Consider the following 13,212-nt stretch of genomic DNA (forward strand, 5'->3'; position numbering starts at 1 on the left):
AGAAAAAGAGCAAGCGTGGTGAATCTGGCGAGGGCGAGTCGTCGTCCGCTGTTACTTTTGATAGACGACGATTTTGGCATGCAAAGGCCGCCGAGAATTATATGAAGTTGTTAGAGAAAAGCATGCAGAGAGAGAGGGGAATGGAGCAGTCCCACCCAGATATTATTACATTGGTTCGTGCCCGAGAAATGAATTGGGGTGAATTTGTTAAGCCCCCGGCTGATGCTGTGATGTCCCTTGTGAGGGAATTTTATGCAAATCTTAAAGTTAAACATGAGGAGTTACACGTGAAGATTCGAGGGCGGATGGTTGCCTTCGACAGCATGACGATCAATTCGATATATGGGATGTCAGATTATGAGACTGACGGATACACTTTATTCATGCGAGAGCCTTATCCCTATGAGACGATCATTGACACACTATGTGAGTCGGGCACGGTCTGGAAACTCAATAATCAACGAGCCCCGGTCACATTTCCTGCGACGTCATTGAAAAGGGAGCCACATAACTGGTATCACTTTGTGGCTTCGCGTTTGATGCCATCTGGGCATGTGTCTGATGTGACCAAGAAGAAGGCAGCTTTGGTCTACTGTATTATCACCGGCAGGACAGTCGACGCAGGCCGAGTGATCATGACATCGATTTTGCAGGCGGCTAGGGGTACCTCTACTGTTAGCATGCCCCACTCAGCGACTATCACAGATCTCTGCCGTTTAGCAGGTGTTACTTGGGACGACAGTGAGACGTTACTACATCCAAAAGGCGATATAGCACTGTCTGGAGCCCTCCCGAGTGATAGGAGAAGACTAATGGCTAGTCCTGGTCCAGGAGAGGCGTCAGGGAGTGGTGCGCAGCCTCGTTCACGTGCACGTCAGGCGGAGACCGGCGGTACTCAGACCAACAGCCAGCGTCTCGGAGCTATTGAGCGCATGATGCAGCAACAGTGCCGGATTTCCCGTCAGCAGAGGCAGATTGAGCGCGAGCATTGGCGGATGACACGCGAGCACATGGACTACATGCATGATTTTACTCGTGTACTCGCACAGCGCTTCCCTACGACAGATGCCTACGACCAGCCATATCCACAGCCGCCGGCGTTTTCCCACACACCCATTGAGGATGAGTATGGGCAGGATGATGATGAGGAGGAGCCTGAGCTGTCAAGCGAGGACAGCGAGTCCTGATGCTCGCTGTACGAGGTGCGTGGTTCCCTGTTTTTTTCTTGCATTATTACTGTACATTGGGGACAATGCACGTACTTAAATTTGGGGGGTTGTACTTGACATTTACTCTGATGCGTTAATTGTTTTATTGTTTTGATTTTGATTTGAAGTCTCTCGTGTTTTTCTTTGGATTGCATGATTAGTTATTACCTGCACAGTAGCGTCTCGTTTTCTCGTAAAAAAAAATAAAAATAAAAAAAATTAGGTTAAGTCATGGTGAAGCTATCGTGAGGCCAATGATGAAAATGAATCATTTCATGATTACTTGGAAGTCGCATTGTTTATGCACTGTCATGTTATTGATATCATCGATGTTTAGAGTAAATTTGCATGCATGTGATGCTGATTAAACGATAGAACTCTGAGTTTAGCAATTCTCGCATGAAGTTGAATGACACTTTTGCAAACACAGAAATGATCTAGGCAGTTTTTCAATGTCTTTGGGCCTTTTTTCTTTGCTCTTTATCCTTTGTTAGCCCATTGAGCCTTGAGTAGAATGAGATGCTTGACTTTTCTTCGTACACCTATATCATATATCTTTTTGACTGAAAACTGCATGTGATTGGTTTATGTGAGTTGATTAATGGATTGATGGAGTCTAGAACTTGCTTGAACACTTTTCGAGGCGAAATACGGATAATATGTGACATAGGAATGATTTAGGAGATCTTTGGAACCGTTGAGCTTTTGAGCCTACCTAATAAACATGAAATATCGCTAGTGTCCCATGTTGAGCCTACTGAAAATCAAGTGGTGTGTGTCAAAGACACACAACTAACCCCCACTTGTATCTTTTCTACATCCCACAACAACTACCAAATGAAGCTTATACACTTATTTTCCTACCTGACTTTGAGAGAAATAAATTCATTGGTGTTGTAATGATTCAAATGCTCCTTGACAAAAAAAAAATGAAAAATGAAATGTGTATAAAGGAGTTGGAAAGAAAAAGAAAAAAAAAAGATGAAAATGATGAATCAAAAGTGGTGAAAAAGAAAACATTTGGGAGATAAATGATACGAATGGGGAAAAACAATAAGGAGATGGTGAATGAAAAGTGAATGAAAATGAGTGAAAGTTATGAAAAGTCAATTATTTCTCTCAAATTTTGATATCCATACCTTTATTGAAGCCATGAGCCGTAGCCTAACGTTACAAGCTTACAAGACCTATTAACCTTGTCACATTTATCCAATATACTAGTGGAGAAAAGTTGTTCAAGTCAAGCCTATGGATCCCTGAAAAACATTATCAACGAGGATTGACTGTAATCATTTGCGTGCAAGCATCTCATTGTGTGAATTCATCGTTGGAAGATTTGAATTGAATATCTTTTGAACCAAATAATCACCTACAAAGTCCTTTTTGATCTGTGCAAGTAGAAGTGTGTTTTAATGAAGTGTAAGTTGAGCTGAATGAAAAATTCTTGAGTTTTTTAGGCGAATAGGTGTTGTGAATCAATTTGAGCATTCGATGAGGTATATAATCATTGCAATATCACACACGTAACTCTCGAGTAATTACGAATCCTATGAAAATAATCTAATTTGAGGCCATTATCACTTTGTGCTCACCCATGACTTTAGTTGTTGCTTTAAATTCCTGTTTGAGTCTGCTTTCCTATTCTTTTACTTTTATTTTGCTCGGGACTAGCAAAAGTTCAAGTTTGGGAGGTTTGATAAGTGCAAGAATTGCACTTAATATATATGTTGAACTCAATTGAATTATGTTAGTTTCGAACAGAATTATGCTTTGTTTTTGTTGTTTTTGTTGTGTGCAGGGGATAACAACTATTGGTTGTTTTGGAGCTAATTAGAGGAAGTTTGGAGCGAGAAAGGGCGAAAAGAAGAGAGCCGCAGCGCCAGAAATCAGCGCCGCAGCGCCAGAATTGCCGAGACATCAGCGCCTAGGCGCTAAAAGACGAGCGCCGCGGCGCTACTGCAAAGAATTGACGGGCGCCTAGGCGCTACATAACTAGCGCCGCGGCGCTAGCGGCGGCGAGAAGAAACATCATGGGCCTCGACTTGAGGCCCGGTGGCGGACATAAAAGAACTAGAAGAGGTCAGTCTAGGGGATCGCCGTTTTGGTAGAGAAAACACCTCGGAGAGCTGGAGAAATCAAGAGACGAAGATCCGGAACGCGAAGATCGATCGCAGATACGAAGAACGACGGATCTGGACACAGAGACGACACTTCGGATTTGTCTTTTATCTTTCGTTTTTATATTTTCGTGTAACTCAATGTCTGAATCTTCAAACATGCATTGTGTTTATTTATATTTCGTCATGAACTAATCTTCCAGTCTAGAGAATGATGTAGCTTTGTGGATACGATAATTTGAATCGGTGTTTTTACATAATTGAATTATTTCTCGTTTATTTGTGTTTCTTCGTGTTTATTATACTGCAATTTACTGGCCATAAATTGTGTGTGATTAGATTAATTCTACAACTCGGGAGAGGGAATAGGATTATAGATCATTAGAAACACATCGTTAAATGTTTATAGCGTTCGGAAGGCGTATAACTTTAGCGAGGCTTAGGTAAGAACATTGTTTGCATCTACCTATTAAACTTAGATTCTGATTAGGAATAATAAAATCGAAGTTTGATCGGTACATTTTATTCGTCACTTGAGAAAGGAGGAATGGAACAATTAAGTGTTCTTGGCCATTAAATAATTGGAATTCGAAATTGTAATTGCATCCGAGAATTATTATCGTTGATACTCAGTGAAATCATTTCTCTAGATACTCTCTCTCAGTATATTTTCTCATTCGGTGTTTAATTTAATTGGGTAATCGTAATTGAGTTGTTAGACAATACACAAAACTCATCTTTATTTTCTAAATAAAGTTTAGACTATTTTAATTACAAGAATTGATATAAATTTAGTATACACTCCTCGTGGGATCGACACTCGTACTTAAAAATACATTTTACTATAACTTGACGTCGTGCGCTTGCGAGCAATCAAGAAAACACGCAACAGTTTGTAAGTGATGTGTCCATTAAATATTTCTGTCAAAACAAAATAAAAACCAGAATCAGCACTTAGTATATCAAGAGTTGGCTCTGATACCACTTGTAAGGATTAATTTGTCCGGCAGATATAAAAGAATAATAAGAATATCAAAATAGGATGTAAAACAGAGAATTCATGTTTTATCAAAATTAAATGTTGTGTCAGATTTTACAACATCTAAGACAACATGCAGCGGAAAATCAAAGTTTGTAACACAAATTCGCTTAAAATAAATAAATGGACGAGATTAAATATGCATAAGTATAAATACTTGTGCGGTGCCTTATGAAAAAATTTAATCACTATAAAATCAAACCGATTACAAAAACCTATCACTAGTGATTATTACAAAAATCAATTTTCTCAACAAGTTGAGAAAATAAAGCTTTCTAAAACAACCAACAATATTAAAACGTGAACAAGAAAGCAAAACTTGATCCTGAAAAACACGATCAATTAGATGTAATCTTCAGTCAACATCGTTACGGATGTTGTCTGTAGATGTTGGCAACATTCAGAGCAACACAGGATCAACACTCTTCAAAACACAGCACGTCTCATGAATAGGATTTTCTCTGAAATTCTGAATGTGCAAAAGTGCATCAGTTATGCATTCAAGAAAACCTCCAAGCGAAGAGTGAAAAACAAAACAGCAACGCCTTTGTAGGATGTTTTTCTATGAGAACCATGACTTGCACAGTGCGTGTATATTGATTGAGAAGAGAGAGCCGCCGCATCAATGTCATTGATCTCTTATATATAGACATAGACTTTATCTTCACAAGAAAAGTGAGAGTTTAATAAGAAATAAACTCCTTTTAAACATTGATTTCATATCTCCAAGATCTTTATCATAAATATAATATATAGAAAATCTTTATCATAAAAATAATATCTAGAAAGGTAAAACTCAATATTCCACACAATATTATATCACAATAAAATCTTAACATAATTGTCTAGAAAGGCAAACCGTAATTAAATATTATACACAATCAAATCAACCAGGAAAAGATAATATTAGGGAAATTATTTTAGATAAGAAATTATATCAATTAAATAAAGAAAATAAATTTCCCTTCAATGATTATAATCAAATTTAGTATCAATTTCGTTTGAATTAATAGAAGTTATTATTTTTTATTGTTTTTCACTCAAATTGGTGTTTTTAGGACGTGGCACATGCGAAAATTTGTGCAAACAATTATTAATAGACCAAATTTCAATATATATATACAGATATTAAAGCATTCAACAATATAATTTAGCATAAAAATATAAAGTATCATATGATGTTATTCAACTTCAAAAAATTTACACGATCATCCGCTATCACTTCTCAGAAAATATTTTTTAAAATAAAAAAAAAATAAATCTAGAGGAATAAATAAAATCATTTATAATTTCAGTTTGGTTTGGATTTTTAAAAATAAACTTTGAACCAAATCAATTTTTTCGATTTTATTAAAATAAATCATGGTCAAATAAAAATCGGCAAAAATTTGTGTGGGACGGTCTCATGGGTCGTATTTTATAAGACGAATCTCTTATTTGGGTCATCCATGAAAAAGTATTACTTTTTATGCTAAGAGTATTACTTTTTATTGTGAATATCGGTAGCGTTGACTCGTCTCACAGATAAAAATTCGTATGACCGACTCATAAATATCAAGTTAAACAAGTGGTTCGCTTTACTTTAATTCGATTTGATTTATTTTCTTTTTCCCACTGATAGTAATTTACTTTCTTTCTCCCACTGATAATAATGTCCAAATAAAAGGAACGGTATTATAATATCTCCGGATTGGTGATAACGAAATTAGGCAAACACTTATGTAAGACAGTCTCACGGGTCGTATTTGTGAGACGTGTCTCTTATTTGGGTCATCAATGAAAAAATATTACTTTTTATGCTAAGAGTATTACTTTTTATTGTGAATATCGGTAAAGTTGATCCGCCTCACAGATTAAGATCCGTGAAACGGTCTCACATGAGACTCACTCACGAAATTAATATAAATATATTATCAAAATGATAAGATTACAAATTTGATTATCTTGTAAAAAAATATAATAGATATATTAATTTATATCAATGTATTAGATATAATTAATTCTTTTAATTTTTTATAAGAGAGAAACATATGAAACATGTAAGAATGGTGAAGTTTTTTCGATGATAAAATAGTTTATTTTGAAAAACTATATTTTATGCTGAATTTATAATGTTTTAAATACATATTTTTTGTTTAAATGCCATCCACGAAGTCAATCAGAGACGGAGGCAACCCAACTATTTGGCAGAAGGGCGGAGGTAGCGTTTGGCTCGATTTGTTGCATCTGAGCATGTCAGTCACATATCGTTAGGGATGTAAACGATCCAAACTAAGCCGAACAGTATATGGCTTGAGCTTGGCTCGTTTAAGATTAATTCAAGTTCAAACTCGAGCTCGAGCTTGATTCGAGCTTTTATAATCTGGCTTGAGTTTGGCTCGTTTAAGATTGATAGAGCTCGAGCTTTATTCGAGCTTTTATTATCAGGCTAGAATTCGACTTGTCTTGAAATTACTAAGCTTGTGAAAAGTTCGAGTTCGACTCGTTAAAAGCTCGCTTATCATGTTAATCAAGCCAGGCTCGAGCTTGGTTTATTAATAGCTCGTTTATCATATTTAACAAGCCTGACTTGAGCTCGGCTCGTTTTCGAGCTCGTAAAACATACAATTGAGCTCGAATTTGAGCTTGATTCGAGCTTGTTAAAATTAAATATATCTATGAACTAATTTTATATTAGACATAAAAGTTTAACTTTTATTAGTACTAATATTTTTATTTGTCAACTCAACAAATGAATCAAACTCGAGCTTACGAGCCACCTAAACGAGCCGAGTTCGAGCTCGCGAGCCTATTAACGAACATGTTTGCGAGCTCCCGAGCCGAATACGTTTAGGCTTGAGCTTGGTTTGATTAAGTCGTCGAGCTCAAAATCCAGCTTGAGCTTGGTTTGATATGATTAACAAACGAACTCAAACAAATTTTTTATCGAGCCGAGCTCCGAATAGCTCGCGAATGGTTTGGTTTGTTTACATCCCTACATATCGTGTCAAAGTGTAATAAAAAGAAAAAGATCAAATCTAATCTCTGATCAGACTCAGTTCGATCGTCGATTATAATCTCGTAAAAATTGAATGGAACTCAACTGAAATTTTAACCATTATAACTAAAGTACAATTAAAATACATTCTTCGAATGTCATGGACACTAGAAAACAAGATTTTATCACTATGAATTGAAAACAACATTTTTAAAACTTGAAATATGAAAGCTGAATCTAATGTCTGAATCTTTTTTTTTTCTTATATTTTATTATTTTGTGGAAATCCCATTTCAATTCAATATTAAATTGGATAGAAACTTCGACATTTGTTTAAGGATTTTATCTGTATATATTCTATAAAAATTTTGCCTTTTTTTTTCATACTCTAATGTCTGAATATATTTATTTGTTTTTTTGAAAAAAAAAAAATCTATCTCATTCTAATTTCAATATTTCATGGCTCCACTTAAAAAATTTCTTGCTTGTATATATTTTCAATGTTTCATGGCTCCACTTCTGTCTGTCTAATTTCAATATCTCAGATTCATACTGATACCTCATGGATGGGCCCAACTATCCATGGCCCATACCTATCCCAAATAGAGGACAGGCCCATCAAGGGCCCATGTATTCTCCTATAAATACCAGGTTTGAGTGTTCAGTTGATGGATTCACTATATTGTTTTCAGCAGCACCTTTAGCTGCTCCCCCATATATCATCGGTCTCTGACTTGAGCGTTGGAGGGGCTATGCCAGGATACCCTCCTGGCCCCCTCCTAACGATCTTATTTGTGATTTCAGGCTCAGGGTAATTTCGGAACCTGCGTCTGGATTAGTGACACTTGCTGGAATCGGACCCTAAATTTCCCGTGAGTATCACTTGGCGCCGTCTGTGGGAACTTTGAGTTGAGACGTAGAGATGGTAGGCAGGAGAGGAAGCAGAAGAGTTAACTCAGCGTCATCGCGTCCTTAGAGGGGACCCGAACCGTCTCATGTTGAGGCGAGGCAGGAACAACCCTGTCCGGAGACGAGAACTGAACAACCTCCTCAAGAGACCAGGGCCGAGCAACCCTGTCCTAATGAAAATGTGGGAAACTTGACCCTGGAGCAGTTGGGGCAATTTATCACTCGGACAGTGGATGAGGCTATAGAGAGGAATCAAGAGTCTATGTTTGCAGAAGAGCAGGCCGCTTGCCAGGAGCACGAAGAGGATGTGGAGGGCCACCAGAGCCGGGTTGAAGAGACGCATCCCCTCCAAGGTAGGGAAGTTAGTGAGATAGAAGAGATGTGGAAGGAGATACGGAGGTTGAGGGAGCAGTTGGGAAGCAGAGCGCCGGCACCCAAGAGAGGAAGTCCTTTTTCACTAACCATTTTAGAAGAAGGGCTTCCTCCAAATTTTCGACAGTCGAATGTGGAAGAGTACGATGTACATACTGACCTCGAGGAACACTTGGGGAGGTTTGAGAATGCGGCTCTGTTGCACCAATATTTGGATGGAGTCAGGTGCAGGGTGTTTCTGGGCACGTTGGTGAGGTCAGCCCAGCAATGGTTTAACACTTTGCAGCCCAGCTCTATACGTTCTTTTGAGGACTTCTCAGCTGTCTTCTTGCACCGATTTGCTAGCTGCAAGAGGTACCAGAAAAATTATTTGAGCCTGTTCGTGATGAAACAGCAAGAGAATGAAACTTTGCGAGAATTTGTCCAGCGTTTCAACAGTGCAGCGCTGGAAATACCAGCGGCTACCCCTGACATCATGATAAGTGCCTTCACACAAGGACTTAGGGGAGGGGAGTTTTTCAAGTCGCTGGTCAAGAAGCCTCTGTTGAGCTATGATGATCTGTTGGCTCGAGCGGAGAAATATGTAAACTTGGAAGATGCCCAACGGTACAGAAGGATGGAGAGCCGGACCGGAGGAAGTAGAGTTGAGGGAGCGGAGAAAAGAGGAAGGAAGAGGGGTGCAGGGGAAAGAGAAGAAGACATAACTAGTAGTAGAAGACAATTCTCATCCCATGTTCCCCTAGATAGGATTCGGGACGAGGTGATGGAGGTGAGGGATCCCGCGGGGAGGTGGGAGAAGTCGCGAAGGGTTGGGTGCAGTGCTAGATTGCCTTCACGGGGTAGACGAGAAGGATCCTCATTCAGGATTCGACAAAGGTCTCGCTCGCCCCCTAGGCGTGGTCAAGGCCCTCCATGGATAAATCAGAGGATGGGTGAGCAGAAGGGGAAGGTCGATGTCAAGATGTCCCTCAGGAGCTCGTGGAACCGAGGAGTGGAATGAATGAGGATAACCACCCTACGAGAGGAATGATTCATATGATCTCGGGGGGTGCTACTGATGGAGACTCTGGGCGAGCTCGGAAGGCACATGGGAGAAGGTTGGATAACTTTGAGATATCTAGGGGTGCAGACTTACCACAAGACCCCGTCATCAGCTTTGGGCCGGAAGACCTCCGAGGCGTTGTGACTCCACATAACGATGCCTTGGTGGTAACGACCACCATTGCCAATTATGATGTGGCGAGAATATTTATTGATAATGGAAGCTTCATGAACGTCTTGTTCAAGAGCACGTTGGATCAAATGAAGATGAGAGGATTTGAGTTTGAGCCGGTATCCACCCCGCTGTATGGGTTTGCAGAACACGTCATCTTGCCTTTGGGTCAGATTGTTCCTCCCCTATCCTTGGGGACTGATCCTCGGCGGGTAACAAAGATGATAGCCTTCACTGTAGTAGATACCCCGTCGGCATATAGTGGAATTCTAGGACGATCAGCCCTGAAGGATTTTAGAGCAGTAGCTTCCAGTTATCATCAGAAGCTTAAGTTTCCTGTGGGAAAAGGAGTTGGAGTCCTGTGCGGGGACCAAAAAGTCGCACGTTGTTGTTATGAAAGAATCGTGAAGGAAGAAGAAAAGAGAGGTCACGAGCATTCGCATGGAAGCTTGAGCTCAGTCTTGCAGTTGTAGAGTCATTCGGAGGAGCTTGTAAATGGGTAACTTTGTCCTACGGAGGTACAAGAGGAGCTGAGAGGAAAGTTGGAGAATGCGATGGGTAAGGCTCTAAAGAGGCATGGGAACGCTTACCACCTTAGAGAATATCTTTACTTCATTTTTGATGTATTTCGTTCCTGAATTTGTCTTATGTTATCAGTTGATATTTAATAAAGCCAAGTTCTTATATTAAGTTCGTGGCTGCTCTTGTATTATGAGGATTATATGAATTTTATTTTACCTACTTAGGCTGCGTCTAGTAGAGGAGAAGAGTGGGGAGGAGAAAAGTTAAATTTTTCCTGCTAAGGCATCGCCTAGTAGAGGAGCAGAGTTGGGGAGAAGAAAAATTTTATTTTCCTGCTAAGGTGTCGCCTAGCAGAGGAGTTTGAGGCTGAGGGTGGAGAATATTTATTTTTCTGCTAAGGCATCGCCTGGCAGAGGAGTTAGAGGATGACGAGGTGAAATCTTTATTTTCCTGCTAGGGCCCGGCTTAGCAGAGGAGTTAGAGGGTGGAGGTGTTGAATTTAAATTTTCCTGCTAAGGTATCACCTAGCAGAGGAGTTATATGGAGGAGTTGAATTTTATTATCCTTCTAAGGCATCGCCTAGCAGAGGAGTTAGAGGGCCGGGGCGTTGAATTCCATTTTCCTGCTAAGACATCGCCTAGTAGAGGAGTTTGAGGGTGAGGGTGGAGAATATTTATTTTCCTGCTAAGGCATCGCCTGGCAGAGGAGTTAGAGGATGACGAGATGACATCTTTATTTTCCTGCTAGGGCCTGGCTTAGCAGAGGAGTTAGAGGGTGGAGGTGTTGAATTTAAATTTTCCTGCTAAGGTATCACTTAGCAGAGGAGTTAGATGGAGGAGTTGAATTTTATTATCCTGCTAAGGCATCGCCTAGTAGAGGAGTTAGAGGGCGGGGGCATTGAATTTCATTTTCCTGCTAAGGCATCGCCTAGCAGAGGAGTTAGAGGGTGGGTGCGTTGAATTTTATTTTCCTGCTAAGGCCCGGCTTAGCAGAGGAGTTATGAGATGATGAGGTGATAGTTTGATTTTTCTTGCGAAGGCCCGGCTTAGCAGAGAAGTTATGAGATGATGAGGTGAGAGTTTGATTTTTCCTGCGAAGGCCCGGCTTAGCAGAGGAGTTATGAGATGATGAGGTGAGAATTTGATTTTTCCTGCTAGGGCCCGGCCTAGCAGAGGAGTTAGAGGGTGGAGATGTTGAATTTAATTTTTTCTGCTAAGGTATCACCTAGCAGAGGAGTTAGATGGAGGAGTTGAATTTTATTATCTTGCTAAGGCATCGCCTAGCAGAGGAGTTAGAGGGTGGAGGTGTTGAATTTTATCTTCCTGCTATGTCGTCACCTAGCAGAGGAGTTAGAGGGTGGAGGTGTTGAATTTAAATTTTCCTGCTAAGGTATCACCTAGCAGAGGAGTTAGATGGAGGAGTTGAATTTTATTATCCTGCTAAGGCATCGCTTAGCAGATGAGTTAGAGGGTGGAGATGTTGAATTTTATCTTCCTGCTATGGCGTCACCTAGCAGAGGAGTTAGAGGGTGGAGGTATTGAGTTTTTATTTTATTGCTAAGACCCGGCTTAGCAGAGGAATTAGAGGGTGGAGGTGGTGAATTTTTATTTTCGGCATCACCTACCAGAGGAGCAGAGTTTGGTAGGAGAAAAATGTTATGTTCCTGCTATGGCGTCGCCTAGCAGAGGAGCAGAGGGGAGGAGTAGAATTAAATTTTTCTGGTAAGGCATCGCCTAGCAGAGGAGCAGAGTTTGGGAGGAGAAAAATTTATTTGGTTAGTCGATAACAAAAGATGTTTACGGGGAGCAGAGTTTACGGGGATCGTGGGGGTGGGGGTGTGGGGGCAACGCCCCCATAATTTCTTCAGAAATCACACAACCATTCGCAAGGGAATGTATCAAAATTATCAATGTGCGGGACGAATGGGCGGCCAGACGAGGGGTTCCTAGGCGAGGCTGGCAGGGCGAGCGCGCAGAGCTGTTGGGCGAGTGCGTGCGGGAGCTGGCAGCCGGGCGACCATGTTGCGGCGAGGAGGCGAGCGCTCAAGGGCGAGCTCGACGCATTAGGCGAGCGTGTTGCGGGGAGGAGTCGTGCGCTCGGGGGCGAGCTTGCTACGGAGGGACGAGCTTGCGCGCTCGGGGGCGTGTGTGCTATGGCGAGGAGGCGAGCGCGATGGGGCGGGGTCGGGCGCTCGGGGGCGAGCGTGCTGCGGAGGGGCGAGCTTGCACGCTAAGGCGAGCGTCTGAACGCTATTGCAGGCGCGCTGTGGGGCTGCGCGCGGGGCGAGGCTGGTGGTTGGCATATGGGCGAGGGGAGAGGTTGCGGCGAGACTGCTAGACAGGAGGCTGGGCGAGGGTGATGGCTGCACATGCTAGGGCGATGGTGTGGGCGAGGGGAGAGGGAAGGGGCGAGGGGAGAGGTTGTGGCGAGACTGCTAGACAGGAGGCTGGGCGAGGGTGATCGCTGCACATGCTAGGGCGATGGTGTGGGCGAGGGGAGAGGAGGGGCGAGGTGGTTGGCATATGGGCGAGGGGAGAGGTTGTGGCGAGACTGCTGGACAAGAGGCTGGGCGAGGGTGATGGCTGCGCATGCTAGGGCGATGGTGCGGGCGAGAGAAAGGGCTAGGCGAGGTGGTTGGCGTACAAGCGCGCGGGCGAGGGCTTGCGCAGGGAGATTGACGAGGCTGGGCTGGCGAGCGCTCAAGAGGGCGAGGCGAGGCGATGGGGCTTGAGAGCGCGCAAACGAGAGGGTGAGGCGAGGGGGCTTGAGGGCGAGCATGCAGGAGGGCTGGCGAGGGGCGAGTGCGCACAGACGAGATGACAAGGGGATACTGCGTGGGCGAGACTAGGGTTGGC

The 13,212-nt window shown here is 42.1% G+C and overlaps 2 protein-coding genes across 2 annotated transcripts; both read left to right on the forward strand.

The window, feature by feature from the left end:
* Nucleotides 1-8,598: 8,598 nt before the first annotated feature.
* LOC140840404 (uncharacterized) lies at nucleotides 8,599-11,442 on the forward strand. The gene is made up of 2 exons (XM_073207606.1): nucleotides 8,599-10,697; nucleotides 11,336-11,442. The coding sequence occupies exon 1, from the start codon at nucleotides 8,630-8,632 to the stop codon at nucleotides 9,620-9,622; it is 993 nt and encodes a 330-aa protein (XP_073063707.1). The 5' UTR covers nucleotides 8,599-8,629; the 3' UTR covers nucleotides 9,623-10,697; nucleotides 11,336-11,442.
* LOC140840681 (uncharacterized) lies at nucleotides 9,649-10,308 on the forward strand. Its single transcript, XM_073207854.1, has one exon. It carries the CDS (start codon nucleotides 9,649-9,651, stop codon nucleotides 10,306-10,308), a length of 660 nt encoding a protein of 219 aa, XP_073063955.1.
* Nucleotides 11,443-13,212: the final 1,770 nt, after the last annotated feature.

Source organism: Primulina eburnea, chromosome 9, assembly GCF_022965805.1.
Source record: "Primulina eburnea isolate SZY01 chromosome 9, ASM2296580v1, whole genome shotgun sequence".
Lineage (NCBI taxonomy): Eukaryota > Viridiplantae > Streptophyta > Magnoliopsida > Lamiales > Gesneriaceae > Primulina > Primulina eburnea.

Excerpts from the sequence above, each read along its gene's own strand:
- LOC140840404 (XM_073207606.1), top strand. The coding sequence starts at position 8,630 with ATGTGGAAGGAGATACGGAGGTTGAGGGAGCAGTTGGGAAGCAGAGCG.
- LOC140840681 (XM_073207854.1), top strand. The coding sequence starts at position 9,649 with ATGATTCATATGATCTCGGGGGGTGCTACTGATGGAGACTCTGGGCGA.